This window comes from Agelaius tricolor, unplaced genomic scaffold, assembly GCF_023055355.1.
Source record: "Agelaius tricolor isolate 1412-34295 unplaced genomic scaffold, bAgeTri1.0.p SCAF_8, whole genome shotgun sequence".
NCBI classification, from domain to species: Eukaryota; Metazoa; Chordata; class Aves; order Passeriformes; family Icteridae; genus Agelaius; species Agelaius tricolor.
Genome location: NW_027269268.1, coordinates 40907787 through 40933764, shown reverse-complemented (window position 1 = coordinate 40933764; position 25978 = coordinate 40907787). Strand labels below are relative to the sequence as shown.

Here is a 25978-nt window from a genome sequence, read left to right as displayed (position 1 = left end):
AAGGTACCCAGTATAAACAGCCAGAGCTGTAAGAGCTGTTTGATCTGGCAAATACTCCCAGTTTTGTAAGAAAGGGGCTGGAGACCCATTTGCAGATGGAAGGAATTTGAAAACTAAAATTCCCCTCCAGAAAAAGGAGACAAAATTAACCAAGCTTAAGAAGATTCTTGGGTGTATCATTGATTATGCTAACAACAAAATCAACCACAGTGAAGTGGGTGCTTGCAGGCATTAGCAGCATGTGTCTTCACTTTGTTTAGACCACAGATATCTTAATGCCTTCTTTAGAATTTACCTTGGCCTTAATTTACAGAGCAGGTACAAGATCAGGGGAGAGACACAGGCAGCAGTGAATTTGGATTTTAGGGAGAACTAGCAGGCACAAATTTGTGGTCTCTGTAACTGAAACTGCCATCATAATAAGACGGGTATCAACAATAGTGTGAAACGTCAGAGTGGGGAAAGGAACATCTAAAACCCTACAACACCAGTCCTCCCACAGAACTGGATACTTACTATTTCCTTGTGAATGGAATTAAATTAATTTGGAACAATGGGTACAATGAACTAAGAATCTCAAAACTGACAGGTGGATATTACCTGGGCAGAGGCAAAGCATGATCCTGTATCACTAAACTCAGTAGGAGTGTTTAAATTTAGCTCAGTAGATGCAAGTTGTGAAAGGCTGAATGGCCCCCCAAGCCATTCTGTCAAGAGCCTAAATCTGTCTTGGTGTCTAGGCTCACCTGTGCAGGGGTGCTGGAAAAGAACAGAGGGTTTCATTTCTTCACATCTGCTCAAGTTGTCCTAGACATTCAGATTGTCTCTGAACCTAACCTATAGAAGAAAGGAAGAAAACAGACAACAGAAGTGTTGAGCACCACTTTAGACATGTACCACAAAATATGTACTAATGAGGCAGGTTATTATTTAATTTTGCAGGTGTAGGGATGTGAACAAATCTTTTGAGGCTTGACTCATTATGCATGTACAGCTTCAGGGCTCTCCATTCTGTAGAGGTGTGCTTACTTATGTACAAGATGAAAATTAAAGGAGCTGTTTATGTCACTAAAACCAGAATGTGTTGTCCCTGAATGGTGAAAGAATGTCTTCTCTCACATCCTGCCAGACCACATAGCTGCTGCTTTTCGGTGTCAAATTATCTGACTGCTTTACTTCTCTGTGCTGCATCTCCTTTATCTTCCTGGCAGACCTCTTTGCAATTTTATTAGTATTTGCACAACTGAACATTAACATTGTCTTGCACAAATGGTTTCTATGGAATGTATGCAGGAGCTTTATTTTTCTTGGTAAAGGATAAGCATTAGCAACTGAGGGGACTTATATGTTAAGTCCTTACATTTGAGCTGTAATTAGGTAACAGAGATAATATTTGTAGATATATACAAATATAGATAATATTTGTACTGGTAATTGCTCTCCTGTTCTTAACTTCTAGGAATAATATTTTAAATATATATCTATAGTTATATATAAACAAGAAATATATATTTTAATATAGATATATACTATTAATATACATTTATAGTATATATTCTTATATAATTAAAAATATGCATACATATATACATATTTATATTAAGAGTATCTGAAGACTGGGTTTTTTGTATGAATATGTCAAAGTCTAGCTTTGCTAAGCAATATTATTTTGACAATTGTCCATGTATACCAACAGGAATTTATGCCTGTCTATGAAAAGTATTTGTGAACAGAAAGTCACTCTTGAATCTTAATGTTAGCAGTAATGATTACTATACTAGCTAGAGGTCATAACCATGAGAAATAAGGCACTCAGTTTTGCATATTCTCGGTAAATAAATTATAGAAATACTTTTACATAATCTATAATGTAATGAAAGAGTGTATCTGTAGAGGAATGTTTTATTAATACCCTGGCTGCTGTGTTTTTTCAGAATGTCAATAATAATAATAATATTTGAAGACTTGGAAAGCCAAGGTCATGAGTGACCAAAATGTTAATTACCACTGCAGTGATTTTTGTACCCCTTGCTTCTATGTGACTGAAAACTCCACTAATTTGCTCTGCTCCTTCTCTGATAGCCTCTGGCTAGAAATTTTGTCTTTTTCCTCTGTCTCTTACTCCTATTATCCCTGAAGCAGCTCTTATTCCTCCATTCTTTTTTCAAGTTTCTACAGATCTTATTAACATCAACTATTCTGGTGACTGATCTTCAGATTTCTTCCTGAGCTTTCCTTGTCATCAGCTTTCCCTTGTCCTCCACACTTCCAAATGCTAAAATTATGCTTTAGTTATCCTACTGTTTTCTACCCGGTCATTTGTTAGTTTCAAGCCAATTCCTGTTAGTTTTTCTGTGTTATTCTGAGTTCCAGTCCTCCCAGCTGTAAAATAATTGGTCAGAAGAGTGAATGAGATAAATTTATAACATTCCATAGCAAAACATACTTTTTTCCCCCCTTATTACAAAGCCTAATACAAGATTTCTTGCAAGTGTAATGATATAAAAATTAAATAAAATCTCAGAGTTTAAGCATAAAACATATCTGGGCAAGCTTTCCAGTGAAGAGTTGATCATTCAGTAGCCATTAGCAACTTTTGGACTCATTTGGCCATTACCTTTGAAAATAAAATTAAATAACCTAGAAAAACTAAATGTAAAAAATGGGTTTTGAATGGACCCCTTACATTTTTGACTGGATTTGCAAATCGACCAGAAAAGCAAAGGAGGAAGATTTGTTTATCACCTGTACTTCCTCCATCTGTCCTACGCTCTCAGCTTACATTTGAGTCCAGGCAGCTGGACTCCAGTTTGTGTATGCTTGAATAGATGAAGATTTAAGGCTGAAGTTATTATACTGTATTCAAATTAGTTTCTAAATCTAATGAAAACACTCTGCTCTAAATCTTCCAGTTCTGAGGCAAGGAAGCTGACCATAACCAGGATATGATGAGTATTTCAGAAATTTACACTAAATGTAACACTTCAACAAGAAGGAAATAGATAAAAGAAAAAAGGAATTTAAGGTAACATGTCATATGTTTTTCCCCACTACAGCTCCCTAAAGGTTTTAAGTTTAACACATGGTACTTGTTAAATGGTTTGAAAAGTGAACCAAAAACATCCTTGAATGAAACAAAGTATTACAGTGACTATCAGTTTTGAACAATTAAATTTCTTAACATTTCTGCATCAAAATTATTTTCAGTTTCACTGAAATCACAGTTACTTACAGAGTGATTAAAAGGTACAAAAACTGGTGAAGTCTTTGTTCACTTACCCACTCCCAGTTACTACATAATAGGTCTGTTTACATATTAATTTGGCAACCTGTGTTGGGTCAAAAATAAACCTTTCTCACATATTGAATCTAGTCTGAAAGAGCAACCAAAAGAGAGCAACCCCACACAGGGTCAGGTTCCATGGCCCCCAATAACAGCGTGGTGCTAAGTACAGACGTGCTTGTTACACATGGCATCCTGGTATAGAATGTTAATGACATCTGACTTGCTTTAAGTAAATTATTTACTCACTGGTCTTTAATTATGAAGAACTTCACAAGCCATTAAACCCAAGTTCCTGTGAATTCAATGAGTAATCAAAACTTCTACAATGTAAAAGGCTTAGATGAATTGAAACTCCTATGATCTCCTAGGTTTTACTGTACCATGTCAGCACCTGTCACTTCACTAGAAAAGTCAAATATTTGATGTTTCTTGATTTTTTGGAGAAATTGAGAGTTTCAGAAATCAACATTTATGGGCATGACCAGTATGGCAGATTTTGATCTTTCTGTCTCTGCATAATTTATTATACTAGGATTGTAATTTCAAAATAAGAGGAGGACAGAAGAATGTCTTTGTATGGATGAATAACTGGCAAAAAGATTGTAAGGAAAGGTGTGAAGGGAAGTCATCAGTGGAGTTCTTTAGTAATTTATATACTGACTTCTTTTTGTTCAGCAACAATCTGGAAAGGGAGAGGAGCAATGAGATGTGATAGTTTGCCAATACATAAAAGTATTCAGAGTGCTAAGGATGAGGGACACCATTAGAAATGAGGTTAGAAAGACCTTATGATACAGAAGGAGTGATCAGATAAAAATCAGATAAATTATGTACATAGGAAAAAAAGATCCCTGGCTTCAAATATAGGCCGGTAGACTCTGAGATGAAAGTTGTGACTTAGGAGCAAGATCTTACTCCCACAGAAGTATCAACTCAATGCACTGTGTCATCTTCAAGCCACCAAGATCACTGGATATTTTACCATATCCAGTCCTTGAGTAGTACAAGATATAGTTTAAACCACTATCTTACATATAACAGCCTAATGGTTTTCTATTGCGCACCTTCAATAAAACAATTTACCAAATTTGGCATTATTTAGCCTAACAAACACACTCAAGTACTACAAGTTGTGCTGAAAGGAAGTGAGATTTAATCTTCTATTCTTGTTCTTAATGCTCTACTGGAACTTTGTCAGCAATTCATTCATGCACTACCTAGGGTGCTGAGCCTGCAAGCCAGTGAGCCACTTCAGCTTGCATCAAATTAACCCTTTTGAGGGTTGCTCAGCTCCAGAGCCTCCTTAGCTCTGGGAAGAAAGGCCCCAGATGGAACAGAACACTGCCTTTTTTCTCTGTCCATGAATAAGTTAAAAGCATGTAGACTAAAAAGTCTAACTTAAAATATGAAGGAGTTTTACAGGGGCTTCTTATGAGGGGATAGTAGATCAAAACGTCACAGACAAAATGGAAATGAGATAGTGGTGCTAATATATATTTATTTATTTATTTCAAAAGACGAATAGTTCTAGATACTGAAAATTCTTAGCAGAACTTTTTGCAAAATAAACTATTTTGAAGTGAAGATGAAATATTAGAACACATAAATTAAATTGATTTTGGGCAGCAATTCCCAGTTGTGTCTTTTTAAAAGAGCTGCCATATCTATTTGGACAAAATGGAAAAACCAGTACAAAAAATTCCTTTCTAAGTATACTGTTGCTAGCATACTGCCCTATTGATCCACACAACCTATTAAACATGTATTTTACCCATTTATCAGGAAGGATCCAGGATCTGTTTGAGCTGCTATGTGCAAAGTCTACCCAGCATATTTGGCTCATTTTGTAACTAATTGCTGCTGCCAAAGTTGCACCAGCCGTGCTGGAGCACGTAGCGGATCCAGACCAGAGGGGTGTTGTCAACAAATTAAGCACTGTTTTTAACTCCCCAAACTTTCTAGTCCTGATGCAGGCAATTGCACAGAGTCACATCTTGGTTTGCTTAGATATCTGATAAGATTGATACCAGAAAGGGATCTGGCTAACACCCAAGTTTTTGGCAGGAATAACAAGCACTGGCTTGTGTGCTTCAATGCAGCTTGTTCCCAAAAAACTCTGTAAACTCACAATCTGTAAAAACATGGCTATACTAAGGTTTGTACTGAGCTTTACCAAATGTGCAGCCAACCTTTACCAAAGCCCTGGCTATCTAGCTTTTGTGCAGCCCTGCTGCAGAAGCTGTATTTCTATCTTCCCTGTGTAAGGGCACTCGTACCTGTGACAGGTGCTACTGTGAGGCCCTAGGCAGGATCTTGTTGGAGAAATGACACTGCAAAAGTCATCACAGATTTTAACAGAATCACAGCGGTTTCCCTCTTATTCAGGAGAATTAAAGTTGGCAATGAAAGCATTGATGTAACAGGAACAAACTCTGCGGGGAAAAAGCAGATTTCTGGTTTTTTACAAAGGTTATGGCTGATTTATTGATTACTGAAATATTTTCAATAATTTTTTCCCCCTTTCCCTCCCTTTTTAAAAAGAAAACTTCTGGAAACAATTATAAAACATGTCCCAATTATGTTTTCAAATTCTGAATAAAAGCAGAGGCCGAGACAGCTAAAACATTATATGATCACGCTGCTAATTTCAAGTGCAAGTGAAACCCCAGCAGCTTATCTGGGGCTATTCCTGTACTCGGGGGAGTTCCAGTCCTGGTAGCGTTTCCATGCTGTGAGGCGTGAGAGTGTCGGTAACACTTGGCTGTAAGCGTGCTCATGGAGTTTGCGACAGTTAATGCTGTTTGGACTTTTTTTTTTTTAACCAATGGGGTTTAAAAAAAACCCAAACAAAACAACAAAATAAACTAAACTGAAGTTCCAAAAGGAGCGTGGGAGCAGCTCTCTCTCCCGCGAAGGGATTTGCTCGGAGGTCGGTTCAGGGAAGCTTCTGGAAGCGCTCCTCCGCCCCAGCCCCGTGCGCGCCGTTGCTGGGCGCTCTGTGCCCCGCTGGATGCCGCGGGCTGGGGGCTCGGCCCGGCCCCTGCGGATGGAGCCGGGCCCCCAGGCCACGCTCGGCGGGGCCTGTGCGGGAGGCGCCCCGGCCCGAGCACGGCGGGTGGCGGCGCCCCGGTCCCCCGCAGCGGCGCCGCGGGTGCGTGTGGGCCGCGGCGGGGCCGGGCGGCTGCGGCCGACGGCCCGTGCCGGGGCCCCGCTGCCCTGCCCGGCATGGGGCGACCCCTGCCCGGCACGGGCCCGGGGGTGCTGCCCGCGGCCCCGCCCGTAGCGCCCCGAGGGAGCCGCAGGAGCCAGGCCAGGTACGAGCCCCGCGGGCCCTGCCCAGGCCAAGGGCAGTGGTTGTGCCGCGGCCGCGTGGCTTTGGGGAGCTGGGTGCGTTTCAGGGCCCGTCAGGGCAGGGTTTCAATGAACGAACGCTTTGCCTGATTTTACAAAGAAATAGCTGCTTTTTCCCTCCTCCCCTTCTGTATGCCTGTCCTGTGAGTGGAGTTCAGCTGTTTCGCATGAATAAAGCACAGTAGGGGAATGGTGTGGTGGCTGACTCTCAGTAGTCTTTGCTGCCCTCCAGCTTGGCTGGAGCTGGGGACAGCAGAGGCTTTGAGGCTCAGTGTCAGTCGCAGGGATGGTAGGAAGTAGATGCAGCCAGGCGTCCCCACAGAGTTAGTGAGACGAAAACCAGGGTGTACCTATGGCTGTCAGGGATTTACTGTTTGTTGGTGTGTGTGAGCAGCCACGTCCATGCTCACAAAGTTGCTTCTCATGGGATCCCTGTTCATGTGAATCGGAGCTGGGTGGTCAGGCTGCCTGCTGTACCTGATACAACACAAGTGCCGTGGGGCTGTTTTCTCTTTCTCTCTTTTCCTTATTTGTAGAGGCTACTGAAAAAGGTGATAACTGAAGAAACGGGAAAAATACACTTACTGGTGTGTAAACAAAGGAATTAGTGATTTTTATGGGGATGTGTGTGTGTGAATCACTCACTATGCTGTGCAATGAATAAATGTCATAATTCTGTCTGCTTGAGTTTATTAAGTCGAAGCTGGAGATATCCTTCAAGCCATTCTGGTTTTGGGACCTTGAGTGGTTTTTTTTCCCTGTCAACTGAGTAATCTGCTTGAGATCCACAAACAAAGTCAGGATCTTTTCTCCCTTGTCTGGGAAGCTCTTCTTCCCAGCTGAGCTTTGTATTAATCCAGCTTGGTGTTGTCTGCTTGGCACAGCATTCAGTAAATCAGACTGTGATTTCCAGTGTTACAAACATGCACTGTGTCTGCACAGGGCAGAACACTGGCATCTCATCTTTATTAGGATGACATTTGTCTTTTGGGAAAGTATGTTCATCAAATCATCCTGATAGCAGTGTGTGTTGTGGCTAGCAAAAACAGCTTTGGCAAAGAAGTCACAAAGAGTACTGGGGAACTCTACAAGTCTTCAAAGTCCTTACACCACAGACATAGTTCACTTGTTCCATATTCTAAAATAGAATATTTGCATTCCCCTGGAGAGGACATATGAGTTTCAGGTCTCTGAGATGGTGCCTCTGTTTCTGTGACATATATGTTTGCTGGTCAAAATAGTGTAAAAGATCATGAAAGCATTTTTTTTTTTTTTTTTCCTTTCTAAGCACAAGTGTTTCAATTTGTTTTAGGTGATCTGGTGCTTCCTTCTAGTGGAGAATAGGGCTTTCTTTTGATAGCACTGCTTGTTCTGTTTCAATATGGCTTCATAAAATAAATTTATATTTGTTCCATGGGTCCAGCACTGCTGCATCTAATGGGGTTGTTGGAGCAAAACTCCTGCAAAACAGAACAAGCTGTTTGTCTGAGGCGTCTGTAAAGTAACAGTAAGGGTTGCTTCTCCAGGATTAGCAGTTCTCAGTTTTGGAGAGCAAATCCTGGGGAAGGAGAATGAGATGTGGCCTCCTCCAGATGAGTTGCCAGAATTCAGGAAGCCACACTGGTACACTGTGTGGAGCATGCTGGGCTGGTCAGACACTGACTTGTGCTGGTCTTGGAGAGGGGAGAGATGGGCTGAGTGTCACCCATGTTTGGGAAAAGGAGTTTGAATGGGGGAATGGTGGCCCAGCATGGAGCATTTAATGGCTGCCTACTGGAGAAGCAACAGTTTGTGTCCCCTCCCTTGCCCCTCCAACTCTGTGTGCTGCCATCCTCCATTGCCACTCTGTTTTTTGTGATTGGGGGCAGGAAAGGAGAGAGGAAGAAAGGATGGTGAGCAAGTGTTTCTGACCTGGGGAGAAGAGGTGTGTATTTTATCCTTAGTGGTGCTGGGGAGTGTAGGGAAAAAGCTTGAGAATTGTTGTAATGAACTAAATCATGTAGCAAAAAAGAAGACCCCTTCAATTTGATCAGAATAGCACTTTCTTGATTTCTAAACTGGTATTCCCCTCTCCCTCCACCAAATTCTGCTATTTTGTACTATTAATCCTAAAATACCCAGAATTCTTTGGCAGCAGTAGATCCATGCCTAGCTTTTTGTGCTATAGCTACTAAATTTCTCATAGTTTTTTTGTATTATTCTTTCCTAGAATAGGAAGGAAGACTAGTTAGATTTTAAAAAATCTTTATTCTATGTTTAAATTTGTTTTGGCTTAACCCACTTCTGAACAGTTAATATGACTTCTGCATATCCAGGCATTATCATAAATGCATGTTGGAACAACCAGAGCAAGTAGGGTAAATCCAATACTTCAAATATGTTTTATGTGGAACTTTAGAATATTCTGGCATTCAATTAATTCTGGGAATTTTTCATTTTCTTGAAGCCCTATTCCTCCTCTGGGGAAGGTAATTTTTATATATGTTAATGTAAGATGTGCAGAAAATTTAAGAAATGCACATGGGCTTAGAGAGAGTTGTATATTTTCTCTAGAGACTCTCAGAATCGGTTTCCTGCATTTAAAATTGTGCTTAGGTAATGCATTAAATACATTAACATTTGGGTGATCTCTGTTTTCCACTTTTAAGAACAGATATGCAGTTTAGTGGACAAACATTTGGAATTCACTGCAGCTCTTTCCAGGATGGCTCTTTGCAAGACATGATGTCTGCATTGAAATTATGGTGTCTTTTTTATTAAAGGAGAATTCCTAGTAAGAGATGCTATTCTGCCTGCAATAATAATGGTTCTTATTGGACCCAGAATCAGATCTGTGTGTATATTCCATAAAGGACCAGTGATTGTAAAGCACTGGCCTTTTTAAAACAAGTCACCAGTCTTTGCATGTGCATTGGTGAAAACAAATAATGTAAGAAAACACTTATAAATACTCCTCTATGATGTGTAAGATGATAGCTGTATAGAAATATAGATGATACACATATATATGTATTTGCAAGATTAGAACCTGAAAATTGAAAGCCCTAAAAGGAAGGGAAAAGTGTGTTCTACTGAAAGAAAATTTCATTATTCAATACAAACTTTGCTTTTTTGCAGAGGCAGCAGGATTGTGACTTGCACTTACACAGTCAGCAACTGGAAAAATGCCAGATTCTGAAAGTAATTTGGTGTCTTCACATGTGGATGTTATAAATGGTACTTCAGTCTTGAGTGAAACGAAAATTTCGGATGAAAAGGGATCTGTTGAAAAAAGAGCAGTGACTCAGCTTGGGAAGGATGGCTATCCTGACTCCATCTACATAAATGCAGCTAAGATTTTTCAAGGCCTTCGTACTGAAAAGAGTTCAGGTAAAATCCTGCTGCGCTATGGCGATACCTCAGAGTCTCCCATGGTGGCTTTTAAAGATGAGCAGTCCAGGCGTGTGTCCTATGAACTGGCTTTCAAAACTCTAAAATGTAAGTACAAAACTCACCCAAGAATTGCTAACAGAAATGATGCAGCAGAGAAAACGTGGAAAAATAGGTGTTCCATGTCTGCCTGACAGCAGAGATCTAGGGAGATTTTTGTTAAGCTTCAAGTTACTACAGAGTCACAGATTCACAGAATATTCTGAATTGGAAGGCATCTACAAGGATCATCAAGGAAGGCTTGTGAGGGGATTGAACCACAACCTTGGTGTTACTAGCACCCTGCTCTGACCAGCTGAGCTCATCTCAGTGCTTCTTTTCACATCCTAATTATGGATGAATATACATACTTACCAGACTACTCATATCCCTCAAATATTTAAATATAGCTAAGTGTTATTAGAATTTGTGAAATCAAACATTTAAAGCCTATTCTTTTTCATGTAAATGAATTACATAGGGTTGCTACTGTTGGTGATTGAATTTGCCCTCGATTTTCATGATGTTTAAAATTACAATTTAGTGACTTACTTCCATACAATATTGTAGAGAGTGGCATAACTTGTCAACATTTTCTTCTTTTTACAGATCAAGATCTTCTTGAAGAAATGTTGGTAGATAGTAAGGTTTACCCATGCTACTCAATAGTAAGTGAACTTTTTTTGTGTCATTTTTATTTTCTGTAAAAATAAACTTACTAAAAATAAAACTTACTAAAAATAAAACTTACTAAATTAGTACCTTTTCTGAGGATTTTACAACATTCTTCAAAACAGCCTTTGTTGTACATGACAGCCTTAGACTGAAATATTGCTGACCTTTTTACATGGCTGTCTAAAGCATCCATCTCCAAAGCCTGTTGTGAGATTCTGTTGTAACTGATTGCTGGAAGTCAAAGCCTTCAAAGAAAGAAGGTGGGAGAGTAAGCCATGAACTTCACTACAACATAGTACTTGCTCAATGATATTATCCATGTCCGTGTGCTTTCCTTCCCAGCTGTGTCCCCTTGTGAGCAGGGGAAAAAAATGTTTCCTTCCTATCCATGGTAGTTGGAAAACATGGAGTGAATCCCATTGGACAAAAAATGCATTGACCCCAAGGTTCATTTTCTGGGCAGACAGTACTGTGTACAAATATTGTACTGGCAAAAACTGGTCCAGTTCACTCTCTCAGCATGGTTTCCTGCTTTGACATGGAATGAAATTCTAGAGCTGGCAGAATGTTCTGCTGTTCCTTCCAGTTTTTTCTTTTGCCTTTGAAAATTGCGAGATAAACTTGAGCTGATATGGTTTGTGGAGGTTGATGTGAGCAGGCAGATGATCTAACACCATTATCTTTGGCTTGTTTTTGTAAGGAAGTAGGAGTTTTATGCTAACCTCTTGTGTTTGGTAGTATCTCCCTAATAACTTCAGTTTTCTAACTAATTTTGTTGATATTTGTGAGAAGGCAAGAATTTTAGAAGGCATAATAACTGTAAGAATTTGATGTAATGAGGCAAACAATAGTATTGAATTTCTGAAGTGCAGAAATTATTGTACTTAAGCAGGAGATGCTCCCTGGTTTAAAAATTTAGACAGAGAAAGGAGGTTTTATATATATCCCACAAGCAGAAGGGTTATTACAACTGAGTGTATTGGGACAATTCCACAAGAGAGGAATTCATAGACAAGAACTTTTTGTTTGCTTAGCTATTTAACAAACTACTTTATGAAGAGAAAATAATTTCAAAGTTCCAATTCTGATAACATTAGAAGTTAAGATACAGTATTTTATCTGCGTGCATGGAGAATGTTTTTAATTTTGATAATCAAAACAACTTGTAAGTTATGTATTTGAGTTTTAAAAACTATTTTTAATATTTTTAAAGCTCAAATACATTTTTAAAAACTCAAATATTTTTTAAAAAAGTGTTTTATTAACTCTCCACAAGTAATTACTTTCATACTCTTGCAAGTAAGCATTTAAGGGTTTTTTGCATGGGAGTCTGCTGTTTGATATGGATCTTTTTTCAGAAATAATTCTGAAAAAATTGGGTCACTTCCTTTATCCAGTTGCTTTGGGTCACTTCCTTTATCCAGTTGCTTTTCTCTTGCAGCCAGATGAGCTAACCAGCTTGCTTGTTGTGATGCTTTATGACCTACAAGACCGAAAATTTCAAAACCGAAAGATTTTTGCTGAAGAGGAACTTGTAGCAGAAGTTCAGGAAATAGGGGATTATTTATACAGGTATATGTGCAAAGAGCTATTTTTTGTTGATACAGATCAGCAAAAATGAAGATTTGTATAATCAGTGCCTTTTAAAGGTAATTAATAAACATGTCTTCCACCTTAAAATTTTGTGGGCTTTTTTTTTTTAATGAGAGACTAGTTTAGAGGCAAACATTCATGTTTATATAGTTATGAAAAATGCAGCTAAGAAACCATCCTTATATTGTGGATTATCTTGCAGGCATCTTATCTTATTTTGGCATTATTAAAGCTTTCATACAATTCTAGGAAGGAAATTAAATATTCAGTAAATATTCATAAATGCAAGTGTAATAGAATCAAGAGGTCATGGAATGGAATAACATTTATCTATTTAGCAGTACTTCTACTATGAAACTTTGTTAAATATTTGTTATTTTAAATAATGAGAACAAAAACCAGAATACAGAAACATTTTAATATTTATTATTTTTTCCATCAAACTACAAACAACATTTTGTTTAACTCAAAAGGCATTTATTAGACAAAATTGTGTTGCTGCTGGATTTAGAATGGCCCAAAAAGTTCATTAATCTCTTAAGTGCAAGGTGTTTCTGGAGGGCAGTGAATAAGATATCTGAAGTAGTTCACCAGCAATTTTTATTTATTTTTTATTATCATGTATCAGGAATATGCATGAAGCTTGTGGGAAGAAAAGACTGGAAATATTTTCTCAGACATTTTTATGTAAAAATAATAAAAGTGACTCCTGGTTGCCATCCTACTTGTATTGTTTTTGTACATGTTTAGGGGCCAGCTTTCATCAAATGCTCATTCTGCACATGTATGTATTTATATTTTAAAACATGCAAATGAATCTGATGGTTGTATTCCACATATTGCAGTTCCAAAACATACTGAGATTTTTTTTAGCTGTCTGAAAAAATGGATGTATTTGAGAGTCCTCTGCTATAATTCCAGTTCTGCCTGATTTAAATAAAATAATCTTAGCTATTGACTACCACCTTGCATCTGCTGTTGTCTGGGGTGAAAAATGTTCTGTAACTGTATTTTCCATTGCAGCTTGTAGAAGAAGGTGTCCCTTTTGGATCTGGTTTCTGAGCAAGATGGTTTTGTAACAGAAATGTTGCATGCTAACAGCTGATGAAAACATTTATAAAACTTACTAAACTTGTGACTGTTTTTATAGCTATGAGACCAAACTGGCAGCTGCACTAGCACGATGTCGCATCAAACACGATGCTCTTTCAATTGAATACTTTGTACCAGAAACCATATCGAAGCAGGAACAAAGGACTTCTGCTTTACCTATCTGTTTTTGGATAAACACATTAAAAATCAGGTAAGATCTTTAAAATATCATCTGATATTGATGTTTTTGCATATGAAGTGATATAGTTTGCTACATACTTGTTTTAGAATTTCCAGGTTATATTTTTACCAGTAATTAAAAATTCTTACAGGAAAATTCTGCTTAGTGCAGTGCCCTTGTGTTATTTTTTTTTTTTTAAGTTTTTATATATTGTAGTAGTTGTATTTATACACTATTTTGTAACAGTTCTTCCTGTTCTGTTGCTTGTGTGGGTCATTCAAATAAATGAGGAAAAAAAGTTAGAAAAAAAATATGAGTGAGTTAACTTGGTGACAAAAAATAAGAGAAAGTGTCTTTAAAAGCAGGTGAATTAGTGTAAACCATAATCTTGACAAAGGATGTTAAAACACAATACTTAAACCTGCTGTTTATTCTGTAAGGATAATGTAAACTTTAAATTAAAATACACATTTTAAAATCCGTGTATTCTCTAGGTTACTATAGATGTAACACTGCTGTTCCCAGTTCTGTACTAACTGGTACATGAACCACATACCACATTATCCTGTTATCTGTTTTGTTAGACAGGTAATCCATTTTGTAACGTTTTTAAGAATTTTGTTTTACTACTCTTGTCTTGGATCAGTGTTCAGTGCTTAGGTTATAGGCTCTTCAAGATAATGTACCTTACTTTGAGTGTGAGTTTAGAGCCCTTAAATAGGAAATAAATAAAAGCTGCTCCTTCCATCCCATGTTTAATGTACTGTATAAACTTATGGCACTGTCTGAAATAGCATTTCAAGAAACATCTCTTGCTATATATACCTTTAAATCTTTATGATATTTGAATTGCTAACCTCAGCAGTTATGCTTTCATTACATTTACACAAGGATTCTTTCAGTGTCAGCCATTAAAATTATTGGTGAGTTGGGCTAGATTGAAGGTAATTGAAAGAACTAAAGCATCCCAGCAGTAAATTTACTACTGCGTCTCCTGAGCACATGGACATTTCTGTTTTGATGCTTTGAATCATCCTCTTTTGACACATGCCTCTTTTTTAATTAATTGTATCAGACTTATTAACTGTTTCAAACCAGAACTTACATGCCTAAAGGAGAGTAAGTTTCCCTCCTGCATTAGACAGTATGCATTTTATACCTATATATGTATGCATATGTATAAACACATGATAACAGAAGTAAAAAATTCTTATAATCAATGTAAACTGTGTTGCTTAAGTAACTCTTGTATATTTAATGGTTAGAGTTGTATGTTAACAGCCTTGAAGATGTTATCAGAGATTTGGAGATGAAGGGATTCACAAAGGTTGAATCTGTGTCAGACTTTGACCATTACACATATGCTGTGGACCAACATTGCCAAGATGTATTGGTTTTTCCTTCCTCTCTTAAAGAAGAACTGCTTAATTTAGATCTTTTTGCAGATTGCAAACTCTTACTGCAGGTGAGTTGATGTTCAGCCTTGAGTCAGATGATCTGAACATTGAAATAATTGCTTTGGTTTAGAAAGAGGTTGTGAATTGTGTGACTATTCTATTAAATCAGTCAGGCAGTGATAAACTCTCATAAGGTTTTGGACATTTGTAATGATTAGGTTACAAACGGATCCACTTACTAAATTTAGCATACAAATGTCAATGCTTAATTGATAGCTGCAATTAAGTTAGTAGAATGTTTTAAATTTAATTTTAGAGCTGTTGAAGTAAATATAAAAATGGTCAGAAGAGGCAGTCTCACTTCTGAAAGTGTGAGGAAAGTTTCGATATAACTCCATATGCTTTCCCTCAGTTAATAGGGAGTGGTATGCTACTGTAATATTTCTTCCTCTTCGAATGCATGTTTGTGATGGAATGATCACAGTTCTTTGTATTTTGTGCAGTGTGGTTACTTGATCTCCATAACCCCCACTGGTCTTTTTCCTGACTTGCCATTGTTAGACTTCCCAGTGAAGTTTGGTGGGAGGTTTCTGTTCTAGAGTAGGGGCTTGCAGTAACCATGCAACAACACAACCACGAATTATCTGAAATGCTAGCAGAAACATTTCAACCAGCATTTTCATTAGATATCTGAAAACTTTAGCCTCAAAATTTATTGCTCAACTTAAAAAAGTGACTCAGTATTCAATATTCCATTTCAGTTTGTAGATTTTAAATACAATACTTACAGAAAAGAACTATAGATGACAGCCCTGTAGGTAATGGGAACAAATTCTGAGTGTTAACTACTTAAAAGTATTCAAAATGAGTAAATAAAACCATCAAAACTTCCATCTCTGTGGTGGGGTAGGGTTTTGCTTGAATGCTCTGTGTACATAGACAGTGATGTGAATTTAAAGGCTTAGCACTTTCTTTTTCCCTTTCCATTTATCATCAGTTTGTCAGATTTGGTGCAAGACCTGGTATCTGTGGTCAGTATCGTCACTCCTTCCCTTTTTAAGTAATTTGATAAAATTTTCTCTTAATCACCACTGGTACAAGAGCATTTACTCTTGTGGAACTGTCTCTTGTGCTTTTTGCATTCCAGTCTGCCTCTCTGTTCAAATTTCAGCAAAATCTTGAAGGGCAACATTTCTCCTGTAATTATCATCAAGAGCTATGTGAATAGTTTTGCATTTCTCTGTTAAGCTCCCTCAGAGGATGAATTCTGCCTGAATTGTGGCCAGTGTTTGTCTTTTCTGGAACAAGCTGTTGGTAGGAGTTCCTCCTTACGAGGATGATATGTACTTTAATTTCACCTGTAGATACTATGCTTTTTCTTGTATTACTTAGAATTAAGTTATTTAAATTTATTGAGTGACTGCTTGGTTTTGTAATGTATTTAATTCTGTATTAGCAAATATCCCTGATTAGCAAATATCCCTGATTAGTTTTTTTCCTCCTTTCTTTTCCATTTCCTATGAAAACAATGGAAGACTTTCCTTATTTGGAAAAGAAGGTTGGCATTCATAGAAACCAAGACAGTTGATCATAGTTAATTGTTGTGTCATTGTGTTGTAGGATAAGTCTCGCAGCCTCGCTGTACACTCGGCACGCGCGCTGTTGGGTGAAGGTGCTGACATTATAATGGCTCACATGGGTTCCCACCTGACCATTGCCCATATGTCAGTGCTGACAAATGACAGCAGCTGCAGCATTTTTGTTTGTGGTGTGAAATCTTTGGCAAAAGAAGAAGAACTGATGAACAGTTTCAGTCACATGGGATGCACAAGTAGGTGCTAAAACAGTTGGTATTTTGAAGAAGTATTGAGATACAGTTTGTGATATCTGTAAATATGGACTAATTTTGTCAGAACTCAGAGAGCCCTTCTTTGGAGGCTTGGGGATGGCACTAACAACTTTTTTGTCACAAGTTGAGCTGATAGCTCTTCAGCTACAGTCAAGTTAATTACAGTCTAACCCATCATAGATGCAAACTCCTGAAATATTGGTGATTTTTTCTGTAGAAGTAGCTACTATGTAGCAGTTGGTGTAGTTGGTAGCGGGGAACTTTTGGTGTTTCGGCTCTTGCTTTCAGTCTGATTTCCAGCTGTTTGAGAGTGTTAATCTAAAACACATGCACCTGTCCAGTTTACCTGGAGGACACTATCAGGACAGAATGCAGCACATTAACTGTCTTTTCAGTGGAAGATGCAGCCTTTCAATCAGCTTGAATCCATAGGCCATACTGTGGAGAATCTGAATCTAGCAGGCTCCAGCTCTGTCCAGTTCTGTGTAACACCACAGTCTGTTCACCTCTGTCACCTGTAGGCAGGCTTGCTTGCAGTCCGTAAGTGGTGAGTTTTCCCTGTTTTTCAGATATTTGGTTGTTACATGAAGACTTTACTGAGCTTCAGCCAACAGACCCAAGACTTGAAAAGGCAAAAGTTATTTTGCTGATACCACAATGCTCTGAACTGGGTGCTGGCAATCCAATGGAGCTTATTTTAAGTGAACACAGAGGTAAATTTTGATACAATATCTAGCTCATGCTTTCTGGTAGAAATAGATCCAAGTATTTTAGTCTAATCAGTGCAGGGCTTCCGTAAATTGTATAATTTTATTAAAGAAACCTTCCTTATTTTAATTACTATAAAATATATAAATTAACTTGCATAATTCTGTGACTGCTTCAGATTGATAGTATGAAAGTTTGAGGGTGATTCTGGGGAGCAGAGTGTGTATAGCTTTTTTTAAATAAAAAGATATAGGCAGAAAATTTATTTGAAGATACCAACATGTACATAATTTTCTATTTGATTACATTCCTTTATTGAGTGTTTGTATAAATCCTTTCACTGTACAATTCTCATTAACTAGAAGCAAGTAAGAGACACCAGTAATTACAGGTAAAGAAGTAAAGCAAATAAATCAGGCACTCCTTGGTATTCTAATTTGTAAAACCTACCTTCCCACTGAACCAGTAATAACCACATCTGCTTCTGCAAACAACTGAATTTTTAGACACTAATACAAATTGCAAGACTAAATTTACTACTCTCTGCTTTTAGATGCAGAATTGCTACGAGACCTTTTCCAGGGATTTGTGTCTGAGGATAAACTCAGGATTCTTGCTGAGAGGCAGCTTAATGAGTTGCTTCATGCACTGAAATGTAAGTGTGCTAGTTTCCCACTTTCTGGGAAGACTTTGTGCTATCAATTCCATTGTATTATCACCAGTTTTAATATAGTTAAAAATGCACAAATTACACTATTAATTATGAATAAGCATGTAACCAAACCCCCTGAACAATGATTTCCTCCAGTCTGAAGGTGTTTCTGTGTCGTAGTGTCCACCAGATATTAATATAATACTCTTCAGTATTTTGTAGAGAACTGGCTTATGGCTTAGTTATACTCTGCTTTAGAAATTCTTTGAATAGTCTCCCTCCATCTGCATGCTGCCACTTTTTTCCTCTCTTCTTTGGTAGTTGTGTGAAAAGACTGGAGACAGCTTTGACTTTGTGCTGAAATCTGCAAATATTTGAAAATATTTTAATTATTTAAAAACACTAGAGATCAGGAGGTAAAAGTGACATAGTTTTTATGATGCTTTTAATCCTTACCAAACCACTGTCAGTATGAAGAATCTGAAGAGTAAAAAAGTTGTGTTTTGTTTTGTAGTTAACAAAGTACAAGCTATTGTTTACTGCACTTGCTCAGTTTACCCAGAAGAAAATGAACTTGTAGTGAAAAAAGCACTGGAATCTGGAGTGGAGGGAGCTAAAGTACGACCATATAGGTACAGAATGAATAGTTTTATCTGTGGAAAAATTAAAGTATGACTTTGAATTGTAGCATAATTCTTATCTTAGACTGATATGTATCTTGCATGAAATTAAAATAGCTTTTGCTGCCTGTCATGCCATTCTTTCTGTTTATGAGATTACTTACCAGTATTCTATTGATTTTCTCATCTAATATTTTTGTTCATCTGAAATTAAGATGGGAGGAAAATATCACTGGTTGGAAATAACATTCTTCAGATAGAGCTCTTGCTATTATTGTATTAGTGTTCAGAGAATGAAACTAACTTGCTAGCATGCTCTCTACTTCTGATGTAGAATGATCAATTTCAAAGGAAAAAGAAATTAAATCTTAAATTGTAAGAATCATACAGAAGAATAAGAACCCTTTGCTGTAGGATTGCTCATTGCTGTATTCAGATGAATAGAAGGAAGGACAGGTTACCCTAAGAGATCAGCCTGTGCAATCATGGAAAATACAAACTTAGATGAGAAAAGTATGTATGCTGTATACTTCATATGTAGTTATAACCTGTTAGCTATCACTCTGTCAGCCAGAGGAATTGGTAAAAGACTGATGGGTATTTTCTGTATTTTCCTTTCAGTCACATAAGTGCAAACAGTTGGCATTCACTTGCACATAGATACAATAGTGGCTTACTGGATGCAGGTTTAAAAGAGTTCATGTTGTGAAAAGCACAGAAGAGTAATACTATATTTTTTCGATTTTATATTACCTTAGTTAATAGTCTGGCTATCAAAGGGAAAGGTACTGTGGCTCAAATATTCAGTGTAACTAAATTTTGCATGATTAAAAGAGTAAATATTAACTGTGGCCAGTCCAAAGAAGGTTTAAAAGTGCAACAAAGTGCATCTTTTTTCAAATTCACTGATAGAAAATAGCAGTCTGCTTGATTTTTTTTACAGTAAGTGGGATGAAATCAGGGTATGTCTTGCCAGTGCTGGACCAAAAGCATTTATGGCCTCTTGCTTGTGTTTTCCTTTGGAATTTGGAATTTTCTGGAGTTTGTCTTGACCTCTGTGCAGCTATTACTCTATGGGGACAACTTGGGGAACCTTGGAATGTAATGGTCTCTGAATTATTGAATATAAATAATATGTAAGTTTATAACATAGACATTTTTTTAAAAAAACATTCCTGGAGCTTTAATTATTTTTTAAAAAATCCCCCTTGTGTAAAACCCCTCCCTCCCCACAAAGCTAAGCCAAAATCTGTTCACTGTTGTGCAGAAGCATCATGAATGTTGTCAAAGCACCAAATCATATTACACTTTTAAAAAGGCAATCTTGGATGGTAAGAAAAGGACAATAAAATTACATTAGGATTTTTTCAGACCTGAGCAAATTTGTGACTGACAATTGATTGAGTTTCATAAATGACAATTTCAGATTCAGTTCCTCCTTCCCTGTCATGCAGTATCTTGGATGTTTTATCATAGTCCTTGCTACAATAAAGCTGCTGGTAATCAGCACAAACAGAGCAGTAATAGATTGCCATAAATAAAATATACAGTGATTATGCTTAAGATGAAAGCTCAAGCCATTTAAGATGCATATACTACTTAAAAAAATTCCTTTTTCCCTTTTCTTAGAATTAATTAGAGAACTTGCTTGACTAAAACTGCAGTATAGAATGAAAGGCTGTTGCAGAGTTACTAACCCCCATGTTTACAGTATCTTTGAGACAAGTCATAATAAAACATATTGTATGATCATCAAAGATCTACTAAATAATAATTCCCTTTTCCAAGAAAATTGAGGGCTTTCAGGAAACTCATAAAGCATTTTTGCTTATGTGCATTTTATCTTTTTGGAATTACTCTGCAGTACTGAAGTGGTGCCAAACAAAATAAGGTTCTGTTGGAGTTTGGGGTCACACAGTTGGTTTTAGGGCTGTGCAGTTTTAAGGGTGGTTTAAAACATGTTCACACTGGTTAAGCTGAACTTACCTTCAGGATATGACAGTTTACAGCAGCAGCTTTACCTAAAGCAAGAGTACACATGGCAAACAGGTGTGTATAGAGTAGTCTAAACCACTCGTGCATTTTGCTTTGGCCTATCAAATTTGAATTAATTTCTACATCATTTTTCAGGGTCATTGAAGAGATTCCTGGTGAACAGTAACTTGTATACATCAATAAAAGATTACCACTGAGGTTTTTTCCATTGAATAAGCTATGTAAAATCAAAAATCTGTGTCATAAGACATAAGAGCTTTATTTAGTAATGCGAGGAGGATTTGAGCCTTGTAGCCTGTTTTATCAAGTTCCAAGGAACATAGAAAAAAAATCCAGATTGTGGTGAGAACTTGGAAACAAACAGTTTTTCAGACTACCTATTAAAAGTGAACTAACCAGCCAAATCAGGATATTGCTTTCAAATATTGAATACATTTCTCTGTAACCATCTTTGAATAAAGCCCTGTCACAAGAGAGTTAGTGGAGCATTAAGGAGTAGGACTCTATCTTACAGTCCTCAGTGAAGAGGAGGGAATTATAATTACCAAAGGACATTTTGATAGTGTTTTTCTGTACTGAGACAGCTTAGTATAGTTTGCTAGCCTTATGAGCAAAGTCCTTGAGACTGCTTTATAACAGCCAGACATTTCTGGAATTCAAGGGGAACAGAAGAGGCTAGTTCTTGCAAAATTGTGAAATTGAAGAAAAACCCTCAATTAGAACAAATAGCAAATTTTCCCAACCTAAGTTATGATATTTATTACTATTATTACTATTATTATTATAACTCAAAGTCAACACTTCTACAATTTCTGCAAGCTCCTTAGTGTTTTCAGACCATTCCCCAACTTCAAGGACAACTTGATCACTCAGTAAGTGCACACTTGAGAAATAACATAGTTTTTCATTGTCATATTATGTATTTATTATCTGGTGATTAATATACTTAATAATTGGGAAAAAAAAAGGAATTACTGAAAAAAAAGGAAAAAAACCCCACTTGATTCTAAAAAGATGAATTCTTGTGCCTTTCTTGAATTCCATTTTTAAAAAAATAATGACAAAGCTATGTTACTGAAAGACATAATTTGAAAATTACTTTTAATGTATCCTTGTTTATTTTCTTTTTTATTCTTAAATATTATTTTCTGGTCTGCCATTTCTTTTTCACAGGCTTATTCCTTCTATTTTTTCTACTTGCTCTGATTCAGAGTCTTCCACTGAAATGTTTTTCAAAATGGAGCCATCAGAAATTTCCAGTGGTTGTTTCCTAGCTGTTCTAGAGAGAGAGGTAAGCTATGAAAATAACCATTTAAAATCACTTCACAGAAGATGAGTATTGCAAATTTGCACAGAAGAATAACAAAATGGACATTTGAAATAAAAATCCTGGCTGCTCTTTAGTTGTCTTAAGACCAATAGACAGGTGAGTGGTTGAAATGTGCCACTTCTGGAATTTTATGCTGAGCACAAGTTTAAAAGCTGTGCCCGTTCAGGAGCTCGTGATCAGAGCAGACCCTTGATCCAAGTTAGTGCCAGCAAGATCTAGAGGAAATACATTGCTGTTATCACACTTTGGAATGAAATGCACAGCTTGATTAGACTCAGGATAAAGGGAACTCGTAAATGTATTTGTTATATGTGTCACCAAGATTTTCCAGTATCCAAGCAACTGAAGTCTTAATCCCTAAGGGTGACACTATTATAATTTGAATAAAATAGGTATGAATATGTTTCCTTTCCAAACTAAGGCATATGCAAATCTAGCTTGAAAGGCAGGGGACTTTTGCTGAGTAAACGAAAAAGTCTTGGCATGATTCCTGAGGAAAGGCCTTAAAGGGCTAGTTTGCATCTCTGAGCATCAACATTTTCCTCTTGTCTCTAAGAAAAACACACATTTTGTGCATCAAAAGTGGAAGGGCTGTGGGGAAGAACTAATCCAAATTTCATTGCAAATTAAAGATAGGAGATCTTGGTTATTTGTACCATTTTCTGTCATACTGCAATTACAGTGCTTGAAAGAAGCTTGCCTCTTGGGGCAAGTTAGGTTTTATTAAGAGTAAGAGAATTACATATGAAAAGCCTTTCAAGTTACCTATTATTGACCTCTTTCTTTACAATATTAAATATTTTAAACTTGGTCTGAGTTTTAGTTAATCGTGCTATGTGCATCTCTCTACCATATTCTCTCTCTCCAGAGAAACAAACATCTTTGTTGCAGGTAGTTAATTCAAGTAATTTTTTTGGGTCAAATTCTAATACAAAGAAGCAATTGCTCCAATGGCCAATCTTTAGGTGAATCAGCAAATGAACATTTTCCACAAAGTAGAAGACATGTATTTACAATTTAAACTGAAATTCCGTGTTTACAGAAATGTTCTTCTTAGCTAGCTGTAAATAGTTTCTCCCCATTGTTGCTCTTTATATACTTGGATGTTGAGCTGGTTCCCAGTTTGAGAATTCCTTACTTATGTATTATGAGCAAGAACTTTCATTACTGTGAAAATTATTCATGTTTAATGTTACTGTATTTTAGTAAGTATTTCTGATACACACACACACAGAATGGATATTTTGTTCTTACAGGCACATTATAAAGCAGGTCAGTGTAGGAATATGTTGGTTTTGGCTGGGGTGGAGTTAATTTTCCTCACAGTGACTGGTGTGGAGCTGTGTTTTGGATTTGTGCTGAACACAGGGTTGATGACCTAGAAATGGTTTTGTTATTGCTGAGCAGGGCTTACACAGAGCCAAGGCCTTTTGTGCTTTTCATAGTGCCACAGTGGTGAGGGGACTGGGGGTGTGTGGCAGGCTGGGAGGAGACACAGCCAGGACAGGTGACCCAAAGTGACCAAAGGGATATCCCAGACCTTGTGAGATCGTTGCTCACTGTATAAAGTGGGGGGAAGGAGGAGGAAGGGAGGACTTTTGCAGTAATGGCAGTGGTCTTCCCAGTGGTCTTTCCCAGGGAACCACAATCTTTATCTTAACCCAGGAGTTCCCTAGCTTTACTCTTCCATTTCCTTCCCTGCTCCTGTTGGTGGGGGACTGAGCAAGCGGCCGTGTGGGGCTTGGAGCCAGCTAAGGGGTTAAACAGCTGGTTGCCAAGACAGACACACATGACAGAGCCCAGAACTGAGCTTCCCCTCTTTGGGTCAGTAGAGAAAAAAGCCTCTGAAGAACAAATGCTCCAGTACTTCTTTACACAAGTCAAGTTCCTAATTTTGTGAATAAATAGTTTGGTTAGCATTTATCACATAAGTGACTTAAGTCCTTCTGCTAGATTCTGCTCTTTTTCTCATGGAGTAAATTCTGAGAAGCTCTTTATTGTGGCTTAGATTCACTGTTGTTTCCTGTGAAATTTTCAGAAAAAAGTGTCTGCTAAAGACATTTTGGCTTCTGCTGCAGCAAAAGCTCTACTAGATGGCATTGTTGAAGAAAAACCAAAAGAAGAGGTGAAAAAGCCAAAAGTAAAACAACGTAGGCGTAAGGCTGCTGCTGGTGACAGTAAGCCAAAAGCTGCAAAGCTCCATCCCCGCCAAACTGCAGCTAATGTTAAGGCTGAAGCTCCTGTGTCTAAAGCAGCCCATAAGATACAAGAAAAGCATGTGTGCCCCATATGCCCAAAAAGCCCAACCAGTAAGATACAAGAAACACATGTGTGCCCCACAAAAGCAAAGACTGTGCAAGGGAAAAAAGCAGTCAATGACACACCACAGAAGACTGGGCAAGGGAAAAAAGCAGCCAGTGACACACCACAGAAGACTGGGCAGGGGAAAAAAGCAGCCAGTGACACACCACAGAAGACTGCAAGGGAAAAGAGCAACCAGTAACATAGAACAAAAGAAGGTGTGCCAAACAAAAGCAGCCAGTAACACAAAGCAAAAGAATGTGCCCTGAGCAGATAGCCATGTAGAGCTGAAGAAATTTGTGAACCCTGACTGACACACAGTACCTCTGAAAGTGCAGAAGCCAACATCTCATCTGTCACCTCTGGGCAAGGTGTATGAGAGACAGACACATGCTCAAAGGCATGCACAGAACAGAACAGGGGTGTACTGAAGCCCCCAACAATCACTTTGCCTTCACTGATAACACCATTTGAAAGGTTGTAATGAAACAAACCCAGGGTATCAACGTTGCTTTCATGGCCACACTGGAGCACAGAGTCCAAGTGGTTGGATATTTCCACCACCCTGGTCAAAAATGGTCAAGCCAACTTGGCTGTATGAACCTTCAGACTCTGCCCTCCCTTTGTAAAGAAGGTAAAGGTTCCTGTATATTAATCAATAGTCTTAAATTACAGTATATACTTATGCAAGGATAATCTGGCCTTGGGAAAGATATATTATGGGCTATGTATATAGAAATATCCATGTTAGATAGTAACTTCTCATCCAGTAATCACACTTCAGGTGAATGGAGCTCAGCTGCCTAAGGCTGATAGATTGTTGGGGGAAGTGAGGTCAAAAACCTGTAGCCTCTTGCTATACAGTCTGAAGTAACAAGTTAAATTGTATACCCAACCCCTCACTGTGTCTAAACCTGTACAGGTAATCAGTTTCAAACCAATGTTTTTAAAGTGAGACTGAATTTTTTAAAGTGGCTTTTCTTTACAAGTGCTAGATACCATTTTTGTGAGTTATCACTTAAGAAAGAAAAATAAGCCTTGTATTTCTAAAACTAGATGTGTACTTTTGTCCAGGGAACTGGCCAAGTACATTAAAGCCCATGCATAGACTTTCTAGTGTGTGTTCTCTTGGTTTCTTCTTAAGTGTACATTGAAATACTAACAGTGAAAACTAGATCAAATATTCTCATGCTAAAAACACTGAATTGTCATCATAATGTCACATCAGACTATGTCATGGTTCATAACTTCTTTTTTTCAATTTCTTAACATAAACAGTTCTTAGTTGAAAAGAGCTGCTACTGTCAAAGTAACATTTTTATAAATGTTACTGCTAGTCAGCTGAATAGTGACTGGGCAAAGAGTAGCTGCCTGTCTTTGGAAACAGCTGTGGGCTGTTTCTAAGCTGCTCCCTTTTGCTAGCAAAGATAAAATAACTGTAAAACATCTACAACTGTCTTGTAATCTGAGTAGAGGATAAAAGGAGGCACAGAGATACTTTTAACAGTAAACCCGATTTGTATCTAGAACTTGTAAAAAT

General features: G+C 37.6%; 1 protein-coding gene across 1 annotated transcript; it reads left to right on the top strand.

The window, feature by feature from the left end:
* The first annotated feature begins 9801 nt into the window (after nt 1-9801).
* NSUN7 (NOP2/Sun RNA methyltransferase family member 7) lies at nt 9802-25514 on the top strand. Its single transcript, XM_071432501.1, has 11 exons — nt 9802-10114; nt 10655-10713; nt 12162-12292; nt 13464-13616; nt 14868-15051; nt 16604-16814; nt 17402-17545; nt 18094-18195; nt 18707-18824; nt 21981-22098; nt 24176-25514. Exons 1-11 carry the CDS (start codon nt 9802-9804, stop codon nt 24638-24640), a joined length of 1998 nt encoding a protein of 665 aa, XP_071288602.1. The 3' UTR covers nt 24641-25514.
* The last annotated feature ends 464 nt before the right edge of the window (nt 25515-25978 follow it).